Below are 26,071 nucleotides of genomic sequence, written 5' to 3' on the forward strand. Positions count from 1 at the left end.
AACATGCCGATGACATCATAGCATCAAACTCTACCTGGTCTTTGAAAATGTGAAGAAAGGATAGAGTGTTGGGTTAAGAATGTGGTCATCTATTCAATCTTTCATTAATCTGTTTATTCAACTTTATTTTATTATTTTCAGTTTTTAATTTCACTCCAGGTGGTTAACATACAGTGCTATTAGTTTCAGATGTATAAGTGATTCAAGAATTCCATACAACACCCTGTGCTTCTTTATTCCACTTTAAAAAGACATTTTAGCACTTGGTATGTCAGGCATCGTGCTGGTCAGTAGTGACACAAAGTTTAATAGAGGATCCAAGCCCTGACTTCACAAAAGCTCACAATCTAATCGAGAGTCAGGAGGATACGTGAGCAATTACACTGAAGTTTGATAAATTCAACACGAGAACTTCTCAGCATCTGACAATAAGAGAATTAATGTAATTAATCCTATTGACAGGGATTAAAGAAGATTTCAAAAAGAAAATGATGCTTTTAGGGGGTCTGATTTTTGTTGTTAATTCAAGAAAAAATTGCCTTTTGAGCACAAGCGTATGCAAGAACTTATAAAGATGCCTAACCACTTTTTAAGTATTTTAGTAATAGGGTAGAAATGTGAATCGGATGATGTACAAAAGTAGATTTTAACTGATTGTATAACCATAAATAGTTTCAATTTATAAATCAATGTCAATCAGTCTTTAGTTGTCTGTTATAAAACTCTGTGCTTGACACTGATCCATTAAGTATTTTCATCAGTGACTTAGATGAACTTAGATAAAACATAAGTTTGAAAATGATGAAGCTGGGAGTGTTAATTTAAAACATTGTATACAGAATTAAAGAACAGTTTCTATGGACAGATGGTAAATCAAGTCTAATAAGATAAATGTAATTATTGGTAATAATTACAAATCCATACTAAAATGAATTAAATAAATATGAGATTTTAGATAATTTTGGTGACATCAGAACATAGAAGACCTGTTATGACACAATGTAATGCAGTTGCAAAAATTGAAAATGAACACTTAATACTTATGTAATATTAACAAAATTATAAGGTCATTTCATTTCAGTATGAGGTCATAACGGGCAACTGTTACTGTAGCCTGCTCTAATTAGAGTCAATTCCCAATATATCCAGTTCTGGAAGACATGGGCATAATTTTATGTATCATGGTGTGGATTGTTTAAACAGGGATTTGGAGACCAGAGTTGTCTAAAACATCAAAGAAGGCAGAGAAAAGGACTTAAAACACAAGTGGCAGAAGCAGGTGCAGACCAGTGTGTGAGGCTCCCTGGACAGGTATTCAGTAGGAACATGAGATGCCCCAGAAGGCAAACCATGTGTATTCTCAGCAAGTTCCAGCTACTACAGCAATAGGAGCAATCAGACTCAAGTGAACCCCTCCTCCAGATGAATGATCCTGCAAAGGAATCAGAATAAAGAATAAAGTGTCATCCTCTGAAACAACTCAGAGAGAACAAGGAAATACCCTATTCCTAGAGGTAATGGAATGGGAGGGAGGAGAAGAATGAAAAGCACATCCTACACATTAAATAGAAAGCAAAGGCCCCGGTTTTATAGAATCACAGTAGAGCCAATAGGAATACAAAAAAGTACATTTCTAGAATTTCTGAAGTTCTCCTGCCTCGAATAGGTTTGATCCCTGATTCACGCATGGGGGCAGAATCTACAGGTGAGAATAGCATTTTCCAATCTGGGAAAATAAGACTTATAGAGCTGATCAGATTGCATAAATAATTCAGTATCCCCTCAGCTCCACTGCACAGTTAATTCATTCCTAATGAGACACTGTAATTGAACACTACCCTGTGAGTCGATCACTGGGCTAGATTCGGAGAACATGAGAACAGATGAAGCCAGTGCTTTGACATAAAGAATTCACATTTCTATAGGTAATGGAGAATCATTGAAATTTTTAAAGCTAGGAAGCAATGAGCTAGGTTTTAGAATGATAGGTAACAGTAAATGGAAGGGTTTAATAACCTATTCACTTGGTTGAGAAATGATGTTAAAAAAAGTGTAGGCCAGTTCGAGACATTTTTAAAAAGATAATACATACATGTAGCATTTTCCATAATGAGAAAATCAGTTTATGGAATATTGAAGAAAATACATCAAAATAATTTAAACCTATTTCTAATTGTGTAATATATATTTTCTTTGCAAAAAAATTCTAATAATACAGGCATGTAGTTTGGTCACATTATATGTGAATTTGAATTACTTCAATATGAATTATAAGGTATATAAGATATTTACAGATCTCACTTCTTGAGAAAAAGGTTAAACAAAGCAAATAACCCTAAATTTAAAAATCAACAATCAGGATTAGAAATGAGTAAATTGTAAGCTGTTTACACTTTTGTCACAAGGTGGCGCCATAGCGGTAACTGTGGCCAGTAATGTATTCCCTAACCTTTTCTCTGTGTTTACATAATTATGAATTACCTTTATAACCATATTTATAATTTGAGGTTTTCTAAATAATTGAAATTATTCTATATCTAATGAGTGAACTGGAACTTTCTGCCTTCGGTAAATCAAATGGGTCAGAAATCTATCTCATTCTTTAACTGCTGTCTAATATTCCTTAGGGAAAAGATACCTATAATTTATTTTACAATGAAATGGTCATTTAGGTGTCTTATAGTTTTTCACTAATGCAAATTATGTCACAGAGAACATTTTTTTTAACAATTCTCTTTGTATACATAGGCAAATGTCTCTGGATTTTATATTCTTTCAGGAGAAATTTCTGGCTTTGAGCACATGAGCCTTTTTAATTCTGATAAATATGGTTAAATTGTTCACTCAAATGTTCTAACAATTTAAGGTCTAACCAACATTGTATGAGAATGCCCATTTTTTCCATAACTGAATATTTTGTCTTCTTAAATGTTGCAACCTGATATAAAAATGGTGGTGAAAATTTACTATTCCTTAATTAGTGAAGTTGAATAGGCTTTAAAAATGTTAATGAACTTTTGTGGGTTTTGTTCAGTATTTGGCCAGTTCATATCACTTGTCCATTTTTCACTTTTTTTCCCACAATCCTTTGGATTGATCAGAGCTTTTCATATCTTATGGATATCGTTCGTTCTTTGTGTTTGTCAAAAAAATTTTCTCTTAATCTGTCACTCATCTTTGAACCTGATGATGATTGACTTTCACTGCAAATGTGTTTTGTTCTTGGGTGGTCAAAGGTCAGGATTTTCTCTTATGGCTTCTGGATCTTTGTTTTGTTTTGCTTTGAGTTCTCCAAAATCTTACAGTTCTACAAAGATATTCTTTTCACTTGATTGTAATATCATTGTATGGATTGTTTGGGTTCCTGTTTTTGTTTTTTTATTTTTTATTTTTTTTACATTTAGTGTTTTTGTATGTGGAAAGTACGTTTTTAGGAATATTTAATTTGTATTAGCACCATGTATGTACCCACGTTTTTTCTTCTCCAATGATTTGAAGTACTACCTTTATCAGTTCCAATATATACAAATCTGTGTCCAGATAGCCTATTCTGTTCTACAGTTAAGCAAAATCTTAACATTTTCACACAATGGATTGTCCCCACTTTGAATATCACAGAATGATTCTCACTTCAAAGAAGCAGTAAAAGGAGCTCAGAGAGTTAAGAGGTTTGATGAAGTCCTGGGACTATACTGGCGGCCAACCTGGGCCTGGGAACCCATTTTTCTTATTTCTGCTTCAATGTTTTTCCCATTCAGCTGCAAACTATAATTTAAGATCAACAAGAAAATAGGTCACTTTCAGCCTCTCTTATCTCGATTCTTTCTTTTTCAGAAACAGAGGGGTATTCAGACTGCAGTAGGTCCCCATGCCAGAACGGAGGCACATGTATAAACGGAAGGACTAGCTCTATCTGTGCCTGCCGACATCCGTTCACTGGTGGTAACTGCACCGTCAAGCTGGTGGACGAAAATGCTCTGGCTCCAGGTAGGAAAGCGCATGCAGCCTTGGATTCGCTCAATGTCATAAAAACATTGTTTGAAAATATTCGCAAATGATTAATCTGGACTCTTGTGAGGATTAATTCCTTTTACTTCTGAAATTTACCGAATGACATACATGGTTTACAAGCGGAAATGTCTGTCAGGTAAATCCATATTGATGTACCCTTGTTGAAATTTTCAATTTTGATATAATAGAGGCAGTCTTTCTTTTTCTTGTACATCTTAAAAGAAAACATAGATGTACATACCTGACTGATATAAACTTTCTTCTCAAACAAGTTGATAAAGAAATATACCTTTGATTCATATCAGATATGGTCATTTAAATGAAGCTTTAATAAGTAATTAGCAGCATGTCTTCTATGAAGGTTAAGCTAACAGTGCCATTGTGACTGGGTGAGACTTAGAATATGCTCAGACGTACTAAGTAGAACCAAATGCCTTTTTTGTCCATTTACCTTCGTAAGTATTGCTTGTTACAAATTAAGAGTGTACCATTTCTGATTTTTATAAAAGAAAATATGTGCAACATTTAAAATATATTTTCTTTAATGATGGCAAAAACATATTTTAACTCAGGCTTTCTTCAATAATATGCTGCATGCCAAAGAGTAAATGTTTTAGTCTATTTTTAAATGTCAGCCTTTGTAAGTACATTTGGCATTAATTACATAGAAATGTGCTTTTGTCTACTTCTCTATAGTGCATATGACTTCGTCTGGCTTCCGTTTTAGCCTCTAGAAACTGTTTGACAAGGTGCTGGAAAAATTGTTTCTACATCATGTCAGCTTCAATTCCTACTAGGGGCTTTAAAACATGCTGGCATAACATAAGAACCATAGAGTGCTTTGAATTCCTTTATCTCTGGAGAGATCAAAGCAACACGCAAATTAATCTTTGAGGCATTTCTGTGAGGGATGTATTAAGCGTTATTATCATTCTAGCCGGATCTGAATGGAGAAACTGAGGCTCACAGAGGGCAAATGATTTGAGATAAGCCAGCCAAGAGGCAGGCATATCTGCCTATGCCCTTGTTAAATCTGATGAATGACCTTTTCCCTGCTGGTAGCCCTTTTTATAACTGAGATAAAATGATAAAGAAATGAGGAAAGACAATATTTAAAAAAAACATGAAAATTGACTCCACTTTTTTTCCTCTAACAGATTTTTCCAAAGGATCTTACAGATATGCACCGATGGTGGCATTTTTTGCATCTCACACATATGGGATGACTACACCTGGTCCTATCTTATTTAATAATTTGGATGTCAATTATGGAGCTTCGTATACTCCAAGAACTGGAAAATTCAGAATTCCGTATCTTGGGGTGTATGTGTTTAAGTATACCATTGAGTCATTTAGTGCCCATATCTCTGGATTTTTAGTGGTTGATGGAAGAGACAAGCTGGCATTTGAATCTGAAAGTATTAATAGTGAAATACGCTGTGATAGGGTTTTAACTGGGGATGCCTTATTAGAATTAAATTATGGGCAGGAAGTGTGGTTGCGACTTGTAAAAGGAACAATTCCAGCCAAATTTCCCCCTGCTACTACATTTAGTGGTTACTTGTTATATCGTACATAAATTAGTATGAAAGACAGACTATCACCTTCACTGAGAAGCAGCCAGAGTTTTCCTTTATCTTTGCAAGCACATCTGCTCTGTTTTTGGCTTTCTACATGAAATGAAAATCAACTTTTCTTTTAATCTGAGTAAGCCTGTAAGTTTGTTTATGTCATAAAATTATTTCACTATCTCTCGGATAACCTGTATACGAAAAAGTTTCGCTCGTAAAGAGATTTAGTGACACAGAAAACGAAGTGCATTTGTTGACATAATGATTTTTGTCTTCTCCAGTTAAGTAGTTTTAATATAATGTAATATGATTAAATGGCAATCACTCGATTTTGTCAGTCACAGTAGTCTCTACAATAAAATACTTAGCTTTTGTTATTCCCTATGTATATAAATATATAACATACATTTCCTAAGTTCAAAATTCAAATAAATTACTGAAAGACTGAGAAGTGTTTTTTTGTTGTTGTCTTTTTAACTTTGATTTTTACTCTTCATTATTGGGTTGATCAGTTTTATATATTAAAATTTTCATTTGTAATCAAACTTAAGAAAGTTGTATTTGAAACTTGAAATATGCTTAACTACCATTCTCTGTAATTTAGAGGTTAAAGTAATAATTGACAAATAGTGGAACATTTACATCTATGTCTAAGCATGTATAAGTGGTTCTTTTACCTGCCTCCATTATACAATATCTACACGGAAAAAAATAAAAGTTTCCTCTGATGAGTATCCTTCCAAGGCAGTGCAATCAGGCCTGCTCATCTTCTTTTAAAGGGGACATAAGATTCCAGAGTAATACTACGATTTACGTGATGTTCGCTCTGTCCTGATTCTCTTCTAAGGAACGTACATGGAATGTCTCCTTGATTCCTCACAAAAACTCTTGTAAAGTGGGTATTATTATTATCATTTTTACAGTTGAGGAAACAGACACGGGGAGATTATAGGATGGACCAAGCTCCACAACTAGCAAGGACTGAGGCGGGATTTAGAACCAGGCCGGGTCTTCTCCAGAGTGGAGAGTCACCCTTCGTCTTTATTGCCTCCCATATATGTACCACAATTTACGTGATGACCTCTTTAGCTTGTTTAGAGTATTTTATTATAACACCGTTATTGTAGTGGACACCGTTAAATATGCATTTTTTTCATGTTTAATAAAGTATTTCTGAAGAATAGGTTCCTATAAGTAAATAGTAAAAATAATAATGAAAAAAAGTCTGGCTTGGCAAACATTCTTCAGGAATTAATTTACTTATTGCTCACTAGAATCCTATGATATATACATATTAGACCTATGACATACATATTAAGTATTATCATCCTCTTTCTACTGCTAAGAAACTGAGGCTCACAGAGGGTAACTACAGCAAACTATGGGAAATTTCTGTAATAAAGGACAAGCATATTTTTCTTATTTTGATAAGTACTATCAAATTGCCCTTGAAAAGATTTGTGCTGATCCATAGTCCCCTTTTGCTCATGTAAAAAAGCATTCTTTAGCTCCTCTTCACCCTCATCAAAATTCACAATTTTTTAAATATTGCCAATCTTGAAAGTGAAAATGATGTTTTCTTATAGCAGAAATTTGAGAAGAATTCAAATTGGCCAAAACTTGAAAACATATGTCCATACAAAGACTTGTACATGAATGTTCATGGGAGCTTTATTTGTGATAGCCAAAAACAAGGTACCGCCCACATGTCTAGCAACAGATGAATGGTTAAGCGCACACTTATATATCCATACAGTAGACTGCCAAGCAATTAAAAGGAATGAACACGCAACAACATGTATGAAACTCCTAATAATAATGTAGGAGAAGATTTCAAACTGCAACCTGATAAAACTTGGCCAACCCTGCAGGAAAGTATAAAGTGAGTTGTTTGTTTGTTTTTTTTAATGAGATATAATTGACATATAATACCATATTAGTTTTAGGTATACTATATGATGAATTGGCATATGTACATATTGCAAAAGGATTACAACAATGAGTTTACTTAACATTCATCATTTCACAGGGATGCCTGGGTGGATCAGTTGGTTAAGCGTCCCACTTTAGTTCAGGTCTTGATCTCACGATTCCTTAGTTCAAGCCCTACATCGGTATCTGCGCTGACAGCTCAGAGCCTGGAGACTGCTTCCTTGGGATTCTGTGTCTCCCTCTCTCTCTGCCCTTCGCCCACTCGCACTCTGTCTCTTTCCCTCTCAGAAATAAATAAACATTTAAAAAAATTCATCACTTTACCTAATAGTTTTTCCTAGTGATGAGAACACTTAAGAATTACCCTCATAGCCACTTTCAAATATACAATCCAGTATCGTTAACTTTAGTATTGCCCATCAGAATCTCATGTTGAGCTGAAATGGCTGGGGATTCACACCCTTGCCTCACTCAGTAATAGACTCGGGCTGTCAGGGAAGAGTATGAGCTAGATACTGACAAGTGGAGGCTTGGTGACTCACAATTCTGTTATGTGTAAATGGGTCATTTTCAAAAATATTTATTATGTTTTGATAGTTTCTTTAGTGCCTGCTTAAAATTGCATCACGATCTAAACTGTTTTTCATTTTATTTTTTCAAGTACTCATAGATTAAATACAATTTTTGTCTTACAGAGACACTTTCAACATAGATTCTAATGATCTCAACATACTTTAATATTAGCAAAACAGAAGGAAGTAAATCATTTGACAATATTTTTCATTGCCATGAACAATTTGGTTAATTAAGTTTGTAATTAGATAATTAAGAATATTTAGCATCAAATGATGCTTTGGTGTTTGGAATTTTAATTATTAATATAATCCTTTGTTTTTAGACATATTTTAGAAATACATAAATGACAAAGAGTCATTGTAGTGACTTTTAAGTTGCTGTAATCTTGTTTGGCTTTTTTTTTTTTTTTTAATCCAGCCAGTATAATGTAAGACAATTAATTTAGTATGTTATGTTATGTTATTGTTATGACCAAACTTACTCATGGATAAAAAATACAGCACTGGGGTTTTCTTGATTTCTCCCATGGAGACAGCAACTTGCATGGCTATTATTTTGTACATTGAATTGCAGAGCCCTTCTCTGTCACCAGACCTTCCTGCCCAGCAAGCTCCTGAAGTACAATACGACCCTAGTTACTCATGACAACGTCCTATGCATTCATTCACCGATTATTTAATAAATACCTACTTCATGAAGGCAGGATAGATATTTTTAAATAATATAAAAATAAATACCAAATAAATCAGTACAGACGGATGCTACATATGAAATACATTATCCAGAGTCATGCTGGCATTTACTACCAACAAAATCATGAGCAGCTCTGTGACAATGGGAAATGTATCTTTAATAACCATCCCCTCTTTTTCTGTATCTCTGACCAAGCTTCCATTACCTCCTTTGGATCACTCAAGAACTGAGAAAGTTCAGATTCAAAGCTAAGTGTGCCTAAATTACTCTTCTTTATTCTCTTTCATAAGTCAAAACTCTTATTTTAGAAGAATGAACTAATAAGATTTGAGCATTAAGAAGTGACAAGCTTAATTTATTAAAATAAGCCATGTTGATTTTTGGTTGACTAGCCTATTTAATCTTCTTAGAGGGGATTTTTTTGTTATTATTCATCTGTTTCAAAATTTAAATTCACTGAATCAAATGAATTTGTATTTGTAGAAGTTCAATTACATTATATGTAAATATATTATTTATAGTATATATTTACATTATATATACATTCAGTTATATAATTAAAAAGTTGAAATTTTCATTTATCTAATATATATCTAATATAAATATATATCTTTATCTAACATATAAATTATAATATATATATTTATAAAACTTAAGTTTTTTATCACATACTTTTCATCCAAGTCTAAAGAAAATGTACAGACAACTTGGTACCTTTAAAAAAAAACAAACATTGCTTTTAGTGCCAACTTTTTCATATTAGAAGCAAGTTGAATAATATTCTTTGTCTTCATTAAAGGCGATCTTTAATGTAACAAAATTTTCCATATTATTCAAACCTGTTCGTCTTTCTACCCTCTATCCTTGCAAGGCACGTGCAGGACACATTAAAGCAGGAATGATCAACACACCCGTGTTAGAGTGTGGCGTTGATCTCCCCCGTCGGAGGCAGACATGTTTGCTGCCGCAGTGGTTTCAAACCCAGGGTTTCATCAACAAGCTGAGGAGGGTTCTAAAATCCCCTCCCTTGAGAGCTTTTGAGCTATACCGCGTTTGTGTTTAGAGAAAACAACAACAAAGTAGCATTCATTTCTCTGGCCTGACATCCTAATTAAACAATCCCAAACTCCGGAAAGAGTCCAAATTTTAGAGTTTTTGTTACTTTTTCTTTTTTCTTTTCTTTTCTTTTCTTTTCTTTTCTTTTCTTTTCTTTTCTTTTCTTTTCTTTTCTTTTTTTTTTTATGGATTGCTTCGTGAATTGTCAAAGGCTTTAGTCAAAACATTTTCCGGTTACCAAGTGTTGAATGTAGTAATATTTAGAATATTTTAAAATCTTACTTTCATGGTTGAAAACATATCAGTCTATAGCAGATCCTGGTTGTAAGGTGATTTTTCCTATTAGATCCAAATAGAAACTTAGAGCAAGCCCACTGAAGAGCACAGTAAAAGTGTTACCTGATACAACCTACGAGTTAGTGGTTTGTTCGTTTTTTCTTTCAGTGTCTTTTCATTGTATTTGAATCTAAATCCAAACATTTGGATTCATACACTTACTTGAATTTCCTATTTTTCAGATTAAAATAAATACTATATCAAATTCATTCAAGTTGAGTGAAAATACTACATGACACAATGCAAAGGGTGGGTGTTCTTATAAATACTATTCTACTTTCCTTACTGCAGCCACGAATTAACAAAATGACTCACTAGATTCTTCTTACCAGGGTACGATTACAGATAGCTCTAAACTTTTATTTTATTTTTTTGTAATTTACTCCCCTCATGTATCTTTGCTGTCACCATCGTTACCACTAAAGCATTTGATTGTGCATAGTTTGCGTAAAGAGGACCACATGTCTATTTCTTTATCTATAATGAGGTCTGTGGATTAGGATGACAGTAATTTGTTAGAAAACGTGTAGAAAGAATTCATTTATTTTTATTACCTAGCCATTTTCAAAAATGATTTGAGCTTGCTAGATGGATAATAAATAAGAAAAATATCAAACTTTGACAAAGATAGTGGCTACTTATACATCAAATACATGTCAAGGACATGTACTTTTTAAAATGTTTCTTCATTTATTTTGAGAGCGAGAGAGAGAGAGAGAGAAATCAGTGGAGGGCACAGAGAGGGAGAGACAAAATCCCAAGCAGTCTCCACACTGTCAGCATGGAGCCAGGTGTGGGGTTTTATCTCATGAACCGTGAGATTATGACCTGAGCCGAAAGCAAGAGTTAGACGCTTAACCTACTGAACCACCCAGGCGCCCCAAGAAAATGTCTTTTTTAATCTTGATTTCTTAGATATATTCACATGCACTGATTTTCATGATTTGTCACGGAGTTATCTTGCTGTTAACAAAGAATATCCCACAGAGATGCCTCCCATCATCTCAAATCGTCCTTCAATTCCCTACTATCCCTTACTCCCTATCCCATCATTGCAGATTTGCTATTTAACGAACATATTTAGATCTCTTTAATCCTGCTGAGGAGGCAGCTAAATAGTGGAAATTATTCTGTAGATGAAATTTAAAAGACACTCCAGAGAGTGCATGTCTTTTTAATGTGACTTTCATTGCCCTTTCTGAATCTTGTCATTAAATCTTTTGAATCAGGATTGTATTTCATAAGCTCTAATTCTATTTCCTTTAAATGGTCAGCACACTGAGAGGTCATCAGTAGGTTTTAGTCATTCGCACAGCTCTCTCTACATTAACAGCAAACTATGAACTCTACCCCCTGCAATGAATGGAAGCAATAACCAAAGACCATCACTGAGTTTCTGTAACATTTTGGCTTCTCTCTTCCCATGCTGTATACTCAAAGTAGAACATGTTTGAGAAAACAACATCTATATACCTTAAAGGCATTCATGAGTATCATAAAAAAAAAACCTAGCCTTTTAAATTTAAGTAATACATTATAGATATCATGAGTAATATTGGTATCTGAAAACTGGTTCTGTAGTCTATTTTGAAAAATAGACTAGGATGCTTATACAGCATCTGAGAATCCCATGAGGCCAGGTACCAGTTGCTTATTAATAATGTTCTTGGCATGGCAGCTAGTGGTGAGTCATTGAGATTATTAAATGCATAGAACATGCTGGGAGTGTGAAAAGAATTAAATGTGTTAAATTAATCAAATTTTAGAAATTTAGAAAATTTTCTAGGAGAATTCATTTTATTCAGACAAATGGAGACAGACTTGAATTTATAATCATTAATTCCAAAACTATTCAAAATTTTTTTTGTTTTAGAAAGAAAGAGTATGCAAGTGATGGAGGAGGCAGAGGGAGAGGGAGAGAGAGAGAGAGAGAGAGAGAGAGAGAGAGAGAGAGAATCCAAAGCAGGCTCCATGCTTAGTGCAGGGAGCCCTACCTGGGGTTGATCCCACAACCCTGGGATCATGATCTGAGCAGAAATCAAGAGTCGGACACTCAACAAACAAAGCCACCAACGCACCCCTTTACTTTTTGTATCTAGAAAATTTAAATGTGGTATCTATGCTTAGATAATGTTCTTATCTTTGTTAGGGAGAGGTTTTAGGTCTATGAGAAGCATCAGATTTTCTTAAAATGCTCCCATTCTGGGCTGTAACAAACAGCTTCTGCATGCACTAGATATACCTTAATATATCCATGCAGTTTTGCCAACAAGATACATCTTCACATCAGTAGAAAAATTATCTTGGCAAGTGACCTTGTGGGAAAACCATTTTCCATAGGACCAGTTACCACCTCAGGGAAGTGATCACTCTCAAGAATTAGGCAGAATTTGGTTTGCCATTCTCTCTTTGAAGTATACAAAACCCCAAGTTATAATCTCCCTTATATCACTACCATTTAAAAGTTATAACATCATTTCCCCCTACAATTACAAAATCAAAAGTAACACAAACTTCAGGGAGAAAATGCCTGTATATTTTCTTTACCTATTGCTTCTGGTGGCTAACTGTCAGAAAATAGACAGCAGAAACTTGAGGAAGAAGAAGTAGAAAAAGAGCAAATCAGAAATAAGGAGGAGGAAGAGGAAGAAGAGTGGGAGGTGGTGGATGTCGATGAGAGGAGGAAGGCAGGAAAAAGGAAAAGAAGAAAAAACCACAAAAAACAAGAGCTAAATTGGTCAATGGTGAGAGCGAGAGTATGGCCAGACACAGGATGAGACAAGGAAGAAGAGTGAAAAACAGTGGAGTTGTAAGACACTGCTACCACTTCATCAACTTCTCTCTAGCCTACATGACATAAAAAACTAGCAGAGAATATTTATGATAGGGAAATTATTACTGTCTCTACTCACCCCAGCTGCTACCTGAAAACCTGTGAATTTGTCTTGAAAAAACTTTTAAGACATACGTTGCCCTTTGGACTTTGTGGTATGCTATTTGCTGAGTAACTCTAACACTAGCCTCAAAAACTAGGAAGGAAAGGAACATGGATAACTATCTCCAAAAATTCTTTGTGGTTAATGTGCTCTTATTTTTTATTCCCCTATTTCTTAAAATTTGGCAAATTGTCAGACAAATCATCTAACAAGAGAAAAACTTAACACCCCACATATCTTTCAACAGAATCCCAAAATTGTTTCCTAATAACATGATTATCAGTGTGCTGTTCTTCATACTTCTTGAAGTCCTATGAGGTAGCTCTGTACATTAAAATAAAAGGCATGGATGGGGAAAGTGGGCACATTTTTTAATCAATAGAGCTTAAGCTCCAATAATGGAATTGCTAAGTTTCTACCCAGGTATTGCTGCTGAATAAATGTAAGAAGTTAGCAAACTTACACTTTTTATGTTTTTTTGAGCTCCAGAAGTGAAGAAAATGCTATGAAGTTTTTAGAAAATTTCTTAGAGTAGTGGCTTTAAAATGAATCTGTACTGAATTCAGATTGCCTTTAATATAAAGTATGTTCTGTGTAAAAATTGATCAGAAAATGATTGTAATAATATATATTTATCTCTCCAAAACACGTGACGAAAGATAAGAGAATTCCACCAAAAATACCATTTCATTGATTTCACCTGCATCTCTTTTGGAAAAGGAGAGAATACTGGTAAACAAACATAAAAATAAATAAGTGTGGGGGTGGAGTTTGGAAGAGGAGGTTTCTATAAAATCTCCAAACAGATATCAGAGGCTCATTCTTCTGATCTTCCCTTCCTGAGACAGAACACCAGGCAAGATTAAAGTGACAATTTTTCAGAATGAATGGAAAGACTTTCTGGAAGTTACACTGTTTTGTTTTCCAAGCATTTGGTTGGAAAAGGCAAAGATATGAGAGTAACTCTGTTCCTTTACTGCCCATTTTAAATCTTACATTGACCTCCAGAGTCACTCCCTGTGTTTCTCAGCGACTCGGCAGGTTTCCCTGGGAGCCTCTCAAACTACTGTCATTTCCCTAGCAACCAAGACGCTTCCAGGTGCAGACAAATGGCATTTGCAGTACCTGAGAACTAGCCAAGACCTAATTGCCTCTCCCCAGGTCCCCTTGGCAGGAACTTTTATTCATTTCTCCCCCCACCTCCACTCCTTCTCTATGAAAGCAAGCCTCAAGGCAGGAGATCACCTTCCCATTACCCAACAGCTTGATTCTCTACGTGAGCCTCTGAATGTCTGCAGAGAATGTCTGGCCTTGCCCCTGAAAGGAAAAGCTTTAGTCTTTAACTTTCATGATTCTGCTTCTCCTTTTGTGACTCCCTTCCTCTCTTTCACCTTCTCCCCTTGTCCTCCCCCAACTCCACCTCTTCCTCCTCTTTTCCTTTCTCCTTTTTCTTCTTGTTTCTAACGGCCTGTATTTTCTCTGCTCATCTCCTATTCCTCTTTCTCTTTGTGTCTCTCTTCTGCTCCCTCCCTCTTCCTTTCTCCTTCCCACTCTCCATTTCTTACACTTTCCTGTAAAGCACAGTGTAAAGAATGTACAGATTATAAAATTGTGATGTTCATTTTCCCGCTTTTATTTTTACCCTGTATTTTCTAAGGTCCAACAATAATTCAAAACACTGCCTAGGAAGTACTATGTTTTCAATGAAATTTATTTCATTGTGCATAGTACTGAAGCGGACCTTAATTGTATTTTCTTTATGAAAGTATTATTGCTAATGTACCACTCTTAGGATTCTCCAGCTATCTAAATAAATTAAACTGCCATCAGAGCAGTATATCTCCAAGAAATAATTTAACATCATTATTTACAAATTGCATCCAGTTTAAGCATAGATGATATTTTACTTATGTAGGTGAAATAGTTGCCATGTGCAAAGAAACATGGAATGACCAAAAAAAAAAAAAAAAAAAAAGACTATCTATAAAGAACAATAGCTACCTTTATAATCAAGTAATATGAAAATAATTCATCACTAAATAAAATTATTTATAATAGCAGCTGAAGAAATCCTTAGGGTAAATTAGCCATTATATAAAAATATGTCCCCGTCAAGAAATTTGTTCCTAAGTATCAGAAGCCTTTTGAGTATACAGAACTCACATTATTGAAAATCAGTACATTTCAATTGATGAAGATTAAGCATGATGAATGCTTGATTGTCTCAGACGAAATCACATGTGCTGACAGAACATCTGTTACAGCCTCCCTTCTTGTTATTTTATTGCAAATTTACAACCTATTGCAATTAAAATAACATGATTAAAATTATAGACATTTTGAATAAAGGATAATTTATAGACCTCTCTAAATAATCAAACCTACTTTGCAAATGACGGAAATTTTTAAAAAGAGAAGATTTCTGAAACCCTATACATATTGCTTTTCGTTACAAACACTGGCAGTTAGTTATTTATATTCAAGAAGAGCTATGGCAGAAATTTAAAAAAAAAAAAAAGGAAGAAAAAGAATCCCAGAAGCAGAAATACCTACTTATTTGTTATATATTTTAAAGCTATTTCACAAGGCTTTAACATTGGTTTTCCTTGATATTTGCAACATTCACAAGGTCCAGCCCCATGGCCAACATAGAACAGGCATTTATTTATTTAGTATCTGTTTACTGAATGCCTGACTTGAAAAATAAATATATGAGTGAAACATTCATAGGACATATGTTTTCCTTGTGCACAAATGTATCATGTTGCCTAAGAAAGTAACTAAAATTCCTTCAGCAGAAGGATGCCATAAATAATTGCATAGTTTATATATACAGGTGTGTGAAATATTAAAAGTCATATCAAATATGTATAAAAACAATCTTTCTTCTATAACTGCAGTTCCCACGACCTTCTGTCTGTTCAGCATAACAATCAAATTAAATCTATGGAACTGGACCAAATCCAAATAGAAGACTATACGAATCATTTAAAAACTACAGTTTGACTATTTGCATGTTGCTAAAAGTTTTTATTTCATTATTTTTTACCTTATATCAAATATTCTGACCAGAAGTAATCACAGATTTAGATGCCAAGATAATCAGGTGTTCCTTTATTAACAAGGCTGGAAAATGAGACAAGGAAACTAAAAAGACCCCATGAAAAACTTATTTTTGCCCCTTTCCCTGCTTCTATTCTTGCTAGGTCCTACAGCCCTGCCTTATACAATCCTTATGCAATAGATATGTATGTCTATAGCTATACAATAGATAATGTATGTCCTTGTTGTAAAGGTGAAAGATTTAATGTTCTCTTTGGAGTCTCCAGAACAACAGATAACATCTAAGGAGTGACGGGGCAGCATGAATGTTTTCCAAGATGGGTGACTCATCAGAACCCCTGGCTACAGGGCATAAGTGACTTATGGAGAACATCTAAACACTTGTATTCGATCCTGGATGCCTGAGAAGACAGGTGCACCAGACCACCATCCTCAATAAAAACCCCAGACTCCAAGCAAAGATGAATGCGGCTCACTCTTCTTTCTTTTTTACTTTTTTCTTAAAAAAAATTAATGTTTATTCATTTTTGAGCAACAGAGACAGAACATGAGGGGAGAAGGGGCAAAGAGAGAGGCAGACACAGAATCCCAAGCAGGCTTCTGGCTCTGAGCTATCAGCACAGAGCTTGATGCAGGGCTTGAACCCAGGAACCATGAGATCACGACCTGAGGAGAAGTGGGACGCCTAACCAACTAAGCCATATGTGTGCCCTTCTTTCTTTTCTGAGTCTCCCAGACACTGTCTGTACCTGCACTCTTATGTCCTTAGTAAACTCTTCTCTCACTTCCTCTCTGATCATGTTTGATTTCCATACTGTGCAAAGCCAAGGACCCTCTTGGCTGGTCCTGTGGGACCCCCCCCCCCCCCCCCGCCTCTGGATACTCAGACCAGCCTGCCTGCATTAAATCAGTTGTCAGCTGGACAGACCCAAAGGTCACACATATTTTGTGTGAGAGGCCATCTATAAAGGATGGGAGATCTGATGGGCAAGGATTGACTGAGTTCCAACCTCAGTCATAGGCCATTTGACTTTAACTTTCCTGTGCCTCATTTTCTTTATCTGTAAATAGACATAAAAAATAGTTTCTACTTATTGTTAAGATTCCTATGTGGATGACAATGCATGTAAAGCATTAAGCAGTGACTGGTGCTTGGCAAATATATGAGTGGCTAGCATTGTCACCCTAGAAAGAAGATTGTGAAGGGGAAGGGGAATGCACAGAAAAGAAGAGACGATTAGCCAGGTCTCAATAACTGCTTTACTGTTGGAGTCTTTTCACAGAGAAAAAGAAAAGCAACAAAATGAACAGAATTAGTAAAGTAATAAAGCTCATGAAAATGAATAGGGCAAAAGACATCAGGTCACCAGAAAAAACTTGCACAAGCATCATGTGACAGGCTGAGAAACTGAAGGGAAAAAGATAGATAAGATATTCGCACACACTGGATTACATACATCTGAAAGTGGGCTTTAACTATCTCCATTTCGACCTCAGTCTGTACTTTCTAACTGATTAAGTTCTTCTTTCCAGCTTATCTTTTGACTCAGGCAAAAGACCCGGCAGGCAAAGCATCATGTGATGGGAAGGGAAACTACCCCTTCAAGCAATGAGGACAGCCCTGACTTCAGCCAACCCCCCCGTGTGATTGACCCAAAGACAGTGATCGATTTGATCTCCACAGCCCACCTGCACATACCCACCAATCTTTGTCCCATGTTTTCTTAATATAAACCTGGAAGTATTTTCAGCACTTGGGAGACAGTGTTTGAGATGCTGGTCTGCTATCTTCCCATTTTGGCCTCACTGAGTTAAATTCCTTTCTTGTTTTTCCACCACTCCTGTCTACCTTCGGCTTTGTCAGTAGTGAGTGGCTGAACCTGATCTGTCTGCCCCCACACCCCAGAGCGACGTGTTCTTGCACCCTCGTGCCCCAGTTTCAATTCTGAAATGAAATAGCCTAATGTAACACATCCATGTTTAGGGAAGAGATACAGGGAATGAAGATATATGAAGAAGAAAATGCAACAGAAAATTACTTGTTGAATTTCAGGTGCTATATTAATTACATTAATTCTTCATTTGTCTTTATGTTTAGTAACACGTTTTAACTTTGCAGAGATGTTAAAAAAAAGGTTAGCTACGAAAGGCTATGAAAAAAATCATTGCCAAGATAAAATTGTTCACATAAGAAAATTTTAAAAATCTACCTTTAGCTTGATTGTTGATTTTTTTAAAAAAATCAGTTTCATCATAGTTTTCATAGATTCTTTTAGGTGTTATATGAATCAGAAATGTAAAAATAACAGATCACATAGAACAGGAAGTTAAAGCAATGGAACTTCACAAGCTGTTCTAATGCATCAATGTTGCGTGAAAATTAAGGAAATAATTTTATATTGTTAAAAGTTGCTTTAGTTCATGGGGTGCCTGGGTGGCTCAGTCGGTTAAGTGTCTGACTTTGGCTCAGGTCATGATCTCCTGGTTGGTGAGTTGGAGCCCAAGTTGGGCTGATAGCTCAGAGCCTGGAGCCTGCTTTGGGTTCTGTCTCCCTCTCTTCCTGCCCCTCCCCCAATCAAGTGTGCACGTGCTCTTTCTCTTTCTCTCTGTCTCTCAAAAATAAATAAACATTAAAAATAAATTTTTTTAAGTTGTTTAGTTCAGTATTGGTAAAATGGTTCACTGCACTTTCTTGATTGAACTAAGATAAGAATTTTTGAATGTTGGATAAAAATATTCATCCCCCACTCTAGGACACTAGAAAAGACGTGAAAAAGAAAGATTAACTAAAAGGTATTATTTAAGAGGCAGATTGGGTAATTGCCACAAGATTCTTTAGCTCAAAACCTGGCTCTGCCACTTATTTATTGTGTGACCTTTAGTTAGTAACTTACTCTCTCTGAGCCTCATTTAATTGTATGTAAAATAAATAATAATGATAATATCTAACTCTTAGGGTTGGTGCAGAGATTAAACTAAATCATATGCAACATTTAGAATACTGGTTGGCACATACTAAGTACTCTTTGAGTACTCACTAGTAGTGTTTCTAGAATTCCTCATGTAAAAAATGATGGCGGGGTGCCTGGGTGGCTCAGTCGGTTGAACATCAGACTCTTGATTTTGGCTCAAGTCATGACCCCAAGGTCCTGGAATCAAGCATCGTGTCAGGCTCTGCACTGAACATGGAGCCTGCTTGGGATTCTCTCTCTCTCCCTCTTCCCCTCTCCCCAGCTCATGCTCTCTCTCTCTCTAATATAAATAATAATAATAATAATGGGAACAAGTATTTGACAACCTCGAAGTTAAGAAAATGTAGTACAAACTTGTGTGTCAGTATAGTGTTGCTCAGAGCTATCCACTTCAATTTATTCCCTAACAAAATATCAATTCCTAATTTCAAAAGGATTTCACCTGAGGGTGCCTGGGTTGCTGAGTCGGTTAAGCGTCAGTCTCCTGATTTTGGCTCAGGTCAGGTTTGTGAATTCAAGCCCCACATTGGGCTCTGTGCTGACACTGTGCAGCCTGCCTGGGATTCTCTGCCTCCCTCTCTCTGCCCCTCCCCTGCTTGCTTTGTATCTCTCTTTCTCAAAATAAATAAAAGTAAAAAATAAGATTTTACCTGAAACACATATTTTGAGATTCTCCAAATCTTGCCTGAAGCAAATATAAGAACAAAGTTATAGGAAATATTTTATAAAGAATCTCTGGGGTGCCTGGGTGGCTCAGTCAGTTGGGTGTCTGACTTCAGCTCAGGTCATGAGCTCAGAGCCTGGGATCTGCTTCGGATTCTGTGTTTCCCTCTCTGTCCCTCCCCTACTCATGTTCTCTCTCTCTCTCTCTCTCTCTCTCTGTCTCTCTCTTTCTCTATGCCGCTTTCTCAAAAATAAACATTAAAAAAAATTTTTAAATAAAAAAAGGATCTCTTGAGAGTGAGCCAATATAAAACAGAAACATTCAGATACTAAAATGAATTTCCCACTCATGATTTCCATCTCTCTCTGTTGCCCTTCTAAAGCTTTCTTTTAGCTGATGAAGTTCCTCCCCTATGGCACAGGTAAATCACAGATTTCAAACTTAATCCATTTGGATTCCTGCTTGCTTGACTTAGTTATGTGTCACTCAAGCAGAAGGTCAGAAATGTTCTGATTAGGTATTTCACAGAGTGGTTAAATCCACATGTGACGTGGGTGATATAATAAGAAATATATATTTGGTCTTTATCTCAGGTTCCTGGCACAGAGTTCCTAAAACCCTTGTAATTTCTTGAGTGATACGGTTGAGAGGATTGTCTTTTGTTATTCATCAACCCATTTCAACTACGCCTAGTTTATATTAATTAGATGACTGGTGGCTGGAACTGTACAAAGCTTCAAGATGAGGGCTGGTTGCCAGAGGCACCAACCATGTGATTAAAGGGTTGAAACTTTCAGCTCCACCTGCTGGACCTCCAGGAAGGAAGAGGGGCTGAGGATTGAGTTAATCATTAAAGGCCAGTGATTAAATCAATCATGTCTAGATAATGGAAACCTCCATTAAAGGCTTAAACAAAGGTGGTTCAAAGAGCTTCTGGGGGTGATGAATACATCTACGTGTGGGAATATGGTGTACCCCAAACTTTATGGAAACAGAAGCTCCTGCACTTGGGACCATTCCAGTCCTCACCCTATATAACTCAAAATCTGGCTATTCATCTCTATCCTTTATAATAACCTGATAATAGCAAGTAGAGTTTTTCTCCTGAGTTCTGTGAACCACTATCGCAAGTTATCAAGCCTGAGGAGGAGGCCATGGGATCCCCCAGTTTGTAGCCCCGTTGGATAGAAATGTGGGTAATCTGGGGACCCATCACGTGTGATTGACATCTAAAGGTGGGAAGGCAGTTTTGTGGGACTGAGCCCTTACCCTGCCGCTCTACACTAACCCTGATTAGTGTCAGAATTGAATTAAGTTGCAGGAGTCCCAGTTGGTGTTCAGAGAATACAGAATTGCTTGGTGTGAAAAACCCACACATTAGGTGTCAGAAGTATCTGTATAGATAAAAAACAAATCATAGTAGTTGGCCACTATAAAAATGTATTCTGAGTCAAGGAGCTTTGATGAAGGAATAAGCATATGAAAACAACCCTGCACCCACTGAGAATGAATGCAGTTAGGTAGAGCAAGATGGGGTTAAAATTAACTAGGTTAAGACTGACTCAGTTGCGCTGTCAGATTACTGATTTGGCAAAGAGAAAGAAAAGCAACAAGGTGAAAAGTGACAACATAGTAAAACAGATATTATGGGGGTTTTTTGGTCACATATATATAAATACATATATACATGTACATCTAAAAAAACTGAAATACTGAAAGAGAAAACAAACACCAAGAGAAAACGATTTTGTTGTCTGGATGTCCCATCTAGTTCTGAAATGTAAATGTGTCATTAATCTCTAGTAAAACAGTCAATCTGGGAGGAAAAAGCTGGATATTTAAAATGAGAGCACAGACAAGACATTATAATAATGTAATAGGAAATTATTTTCTAAAATTCAGAATCCCACTTATCTTTATGCTGTTGTATACAGTAAATATTTTGTTCCATTTGGAGTTGAAAATAATAACACTGGCATTAACTACAACATGATTATAGATTCAAACTATTTTTATTATATAAAAATACCTGACTTTAAGAAAAACCACAATGGTAACATTTTTTTATCGTTTTATATGATATGTATTCACTTGCCTGTAACAAAATATTGGGAACAAATTTCAACTGAACATCCAGTATGAAAAAGGGACAAAGTTACTCTTCAGGTGTAGAAGTATCAGTCTGTCACAAACAGTGTCAAATCCGTTTCCCTTCCTCCTAGTACCGGCTCCCTCCACCCCCACGTGAAACCTAACCCCTGACTTCATGATCCTGTGCAGGGAACACAATACCCTTGGGGATATAATCCAATCACACTTCTCAACCCTCATCCCCCATCTTCTTATTTCCTACACCTGCTTCTCTCTCGGAGAGCAGCTCCCCCACACAATGGCTTTTCTAAATCATTGAGAATAAAAATTTCTTCACTCAATTTGGTCTAGTCATTTGATCTGTCATGAATTAGGAGACAATGCAGAGAGTAGATACACAATCAGGGGCGGTCAACATTTTTGAAATTATTCCCAAAAATCCATTTGCATTTTATAGTAATAAAATAGCTCTTTTATCATAGCTCTTAAGCCACACAATGGACTGCACACTTAATTCTCTGAGGAAAAAAAAGAATGCCTCGGTGTACAGTGGCTTTTATATTGAAGAGAACATAACTGCTTCATGCAAAAAGAAGTCACTAAAAAGAAGTTCTCATGTTGATTTGTAAATTATTAAACTAATAATAGTAATAAATTAATAATAAACTTAATAATCAATTATTTCAAACAATAATTTTATAATAAATTATTAGGGGTGCCTGGGTGGCTCAGCTGGTTAAGTGTCTGACTCTTGGTTCTTGGTCTCTAACGGTTTGTGAGTTCAAGCCCCGCGTCAGGCTCTGTGCTGACAGTGCGGAGTCTGCTTGGAATTCTCCCTCTCCCTCTCTCTCTGTCCCCTCCCTGCTCGTGTTCTCTCTGTCTCAAAATGAATAAATAACTTAAAAAATAAATAATAAGTTATTAAATTAAGGACAATAATATAACTATCTTATTGTATTTCAGTCTTTGCCCTTCCAAAAACCCTGAATGCCTTCAGATATTAAAAGGTTATGCAGCTTTGTACATATCCACGGGTTTCTTTTCTGTGGGTGGAGACAAATCAGTAATTACATACAGAATTTAGATAACATGCGAATAATCCAGTTACACTAACAGTAGAAATTAAAAGAGAAGAGTATTTCATGGAAGGCACTCTAGGGATAGCCTGCCTCTGAATACTTTATTGGACAATGGGGGTTATTATATAATGAGAAGTCCATTCTATTTTAAGGCACACATATTGTTTTCAATATTAAGGTAAAATAGATTTCCTATTATTGTCACAAGTGAGTTTAGGTCTGACACATAGAGACACATAGGCCTGACACATAGAAGATAATTTCCATGGTCTTGCTATTGTTCCTCAATGCTTCTTTCAGAGTGTCACATCAGAAGGCAATGCTGTATTCCAAGGAACAATTCAAATGTCATGTGGGAGGAAACTCAGAACAGGAATTATCAGGGTTATCAGGCTCTTGACACTGAGATTGCCAATGTCCACCCCTCAACATTTCCAATTTCCCTGGAAGTGTCACTCAAGGATCGTTTGAGATAAGACTATAGACATCTTTCCCCACTTGTGTAGCAGCTGAGATCTAAAATGAGTCTAGAACCATTTCACATCATTTAGAGTATTTCTATAAATGAACATGAAACACTGAACTTAATGGTAAAATTTAGCCACTATAATCAAACTCTATGAATCATAAGATTGTACACATAATTCATATAAAATATATCGCTATGGGCTGAACTGTGCACCCCCCCCCCAAAATTCATATGTTAAAATCCTAACTGCCAGTACCTCAGAATGTGACTGTATTTAAGAGGTTACTAAGTGAAAGGACGCCTGGGTTGCTCAGTCGGTTGAACATCCAACTCTTGACTTCAGCTCGGGTCATGATCCCAGGATTGTGGGATCAAAATTGGGATCTCTCTCTCTCTCTCTCTCTCTCTCTCTCTCTTTCTCTCAAAAAAAAAAAAAAGAGTAACTAAGTTAAAAATTAGTCTTTGGAGTGGACCTAATCCTTTGACCTATGTCCTTATAATTAGAAGGGTGCACTCTTAGAAGAAAGACCATGTAAAGGCACAATGAAAACATGGCCATCTCTAAACCAAAGAGAGAGGCCTCAGAAGAAATTAAACCTGCTAACATCTTGGTCTGGGATTTCTTGCTTCCAGACAAAATAAATTTCTGTTGTTTAAGCCACTTAGGCTAAAGAATTTTGTTACGACAGCCCTAGCAAGCAAATACATATATAATATGTAATTATAAAATAATTATATGTAATATTATATATAATCATATATATACATGTATTAAGTATATACAATATATGCAATGACACATATATTAACATATAACATTAATTTATGTTAACATAATTTGGTAGCATTGTATCTATGCCATATCACCTATACCTTTAAGTGTTCAAATTGGATGAATTCACTAGGAGGAGATATTAAATTCTATATGACTTATTTATGTCAGCAAGCAAATTTTTATAAGTATTTGTCTATAGTGAAAAACACTAACTGTGAATTAAAAAAAAATAATAATAGAATGCAGAGATCATTTCTCATAGATAGCTTGTAGGGGAAGTTTAATTCTACTTTGCCACCAAGCAATTTGCCTTCTCCAGCCAAGAGCATTTTAAAAAGTGCTGACAACACACTTATACAATTGCCTCCAACCTAACAACATTAATGAGAAATTTCTATCTGTGTTTCGATCTTTCCACAGCATGATGGCTGCCTCTCTTGGAGTATTGTACCAATCATTTGCTCAGGTATGCTGATAACAGCATGCTGTCAACTTCTACATTGTTGGACCTGTCTATTATATTTGACATACTTGATCACAGGTCCACACATTCCTATATAGCATATGTTACGGCCTTAAATAAGCCTGATTCTTTATTCACGCATTATATACAGCACCTTACTGCTCATATTGCTAAACGTTTTCCTATTTGTTTTAAGCATACCATTAAGACCTGTGGGATTTAATTGCTGAATAAAGGTGGTTTTGGAATTGTTGAATCTAAGTCATATTCTCCTTTTAAGACCATCATTCTGAAGTGCAGTTTCAATTGACATTGTTATGTTTATGATATATGAGTTTATTTTTCATCTCTCAAAAAGCAATTTAAAAATTGATTAAGTGCCTGAGTGTCATTTGTAAGGTAAAATTGTGAGCATCCATCCATCACTTGAATGGCACTTTTATTTATTTATTCCACAGCTATAGGGACATTTTGATTCATATATTTAGTGACGGTAAGAAATTTTACTGGATCCTACTATTGTTTAGGTTGAAGATATTTTGGTACTTTAATTTTTTAAAATGCTTACAAAAGTGGCATCTTAGAATATCATCATATTTGGACACCTAAGTGGCTAGTCAGTTAAGTGTCTGACTCTTGATTTTCGCTCAGGTCATGGTCCCAGGGTCATGGGATTAAGCCCCACATTGGACTCCATGCTGAGCATGAAGCCTGCTTAAGATTCTCTCTCTCTGCCCATCTCCCCGTCACATACTCGCTCTCTCAAACAAAAAGTAAATAAATAAATAACATCATATTAAGATATCTTATATATAACATTTAAAACTAAAAATGAGTCTACCATGTAGACATTGTCATCCCTATTTTAGAAAAGAAGTTACTGAGACACTCATAAAGTTTAGATTATCTACTATGTGCTGAATGTTAGAGGGAGGATATGAACCATTTCTGATGCCAAAATCCACTCTCTTCTCTATTAGGCTACACTAACACATAATACCCATTTAAAAAATTGGGAATGCAATCTAATTGGGTTCTGCACCTAAAGATTCATTATTTTAAGGCTGAGGTTATTCCATAAACCAGGTGTTTCAAAATAGCTATTTAAATGCATTCAAGCTGGTTGATCACATGGTTGATATCAAGCATTAAAGAAGGTTGTGTACGTCCTATCAAAATAGAAAAAAAAAAATAGGTATTTCATCTGACACTAAAATTAACGATTGGTCCACATACAAAACTGACATTAAGAAACTAAAATGCAACCTACAGAATGGCAGATCATTTTCAATACCTATATCCAATTAAGGACTTATATTTGGAACATACAAAGAACTCTTATAAATCAACAAGGAAAAAAACAGCTTAAGAGAGAAATGGACAT

The 26,071-nt window shown here is 35.6% G+C and overlaps 1 protein-coding gene across 4 annotated transcripts in view; it reads left to right on the plus strand.

Moving 5' to 3' along the window:
* Positions 1-6,033, plus strand: part of MMRN1 (multimerin 1) — a 75,962-nt gene extending 69,929 nt beyond the window's left edge. For all 4 annotated transcript variants that reach the window (XM_078445891.2, XM_078445890.2, XM_078445889.2 and 1 more), the window contains 2 exons: positions 3,835-3,987; positions 5,169-6,033. In XM_078445891.2, the coding sequence (XP_078302017.2) occupies positions 3,835-3,987; positions 5,169-5,590 (575 nt within the window). In that variant the 3' untranslated portion in view covers positions 5,591-6,033. The remainder of the gene's footprint in view (positions 1-3,834; positions 3,988-5,168) is intronic.
* The last annotated feature ends 20,038 nt before the right edge of the window (positions 6,034-26,071 follow it).

The sequence above is a fragment of the Panthera onca genome, chromosome B1 (genome assembly GCF_046562875.1).
Source record: "Panthera onca isolate mPanOnc1 chromosome B1, mPanOnc1 haplotype 2, whole genome shotgun sequence".
Classification (NCBI taxonomy): Eukaryota; Metazoa; Chordata; class Mammalia; order Carnivora; family Felidae; genus Panthera; species Panthera onca.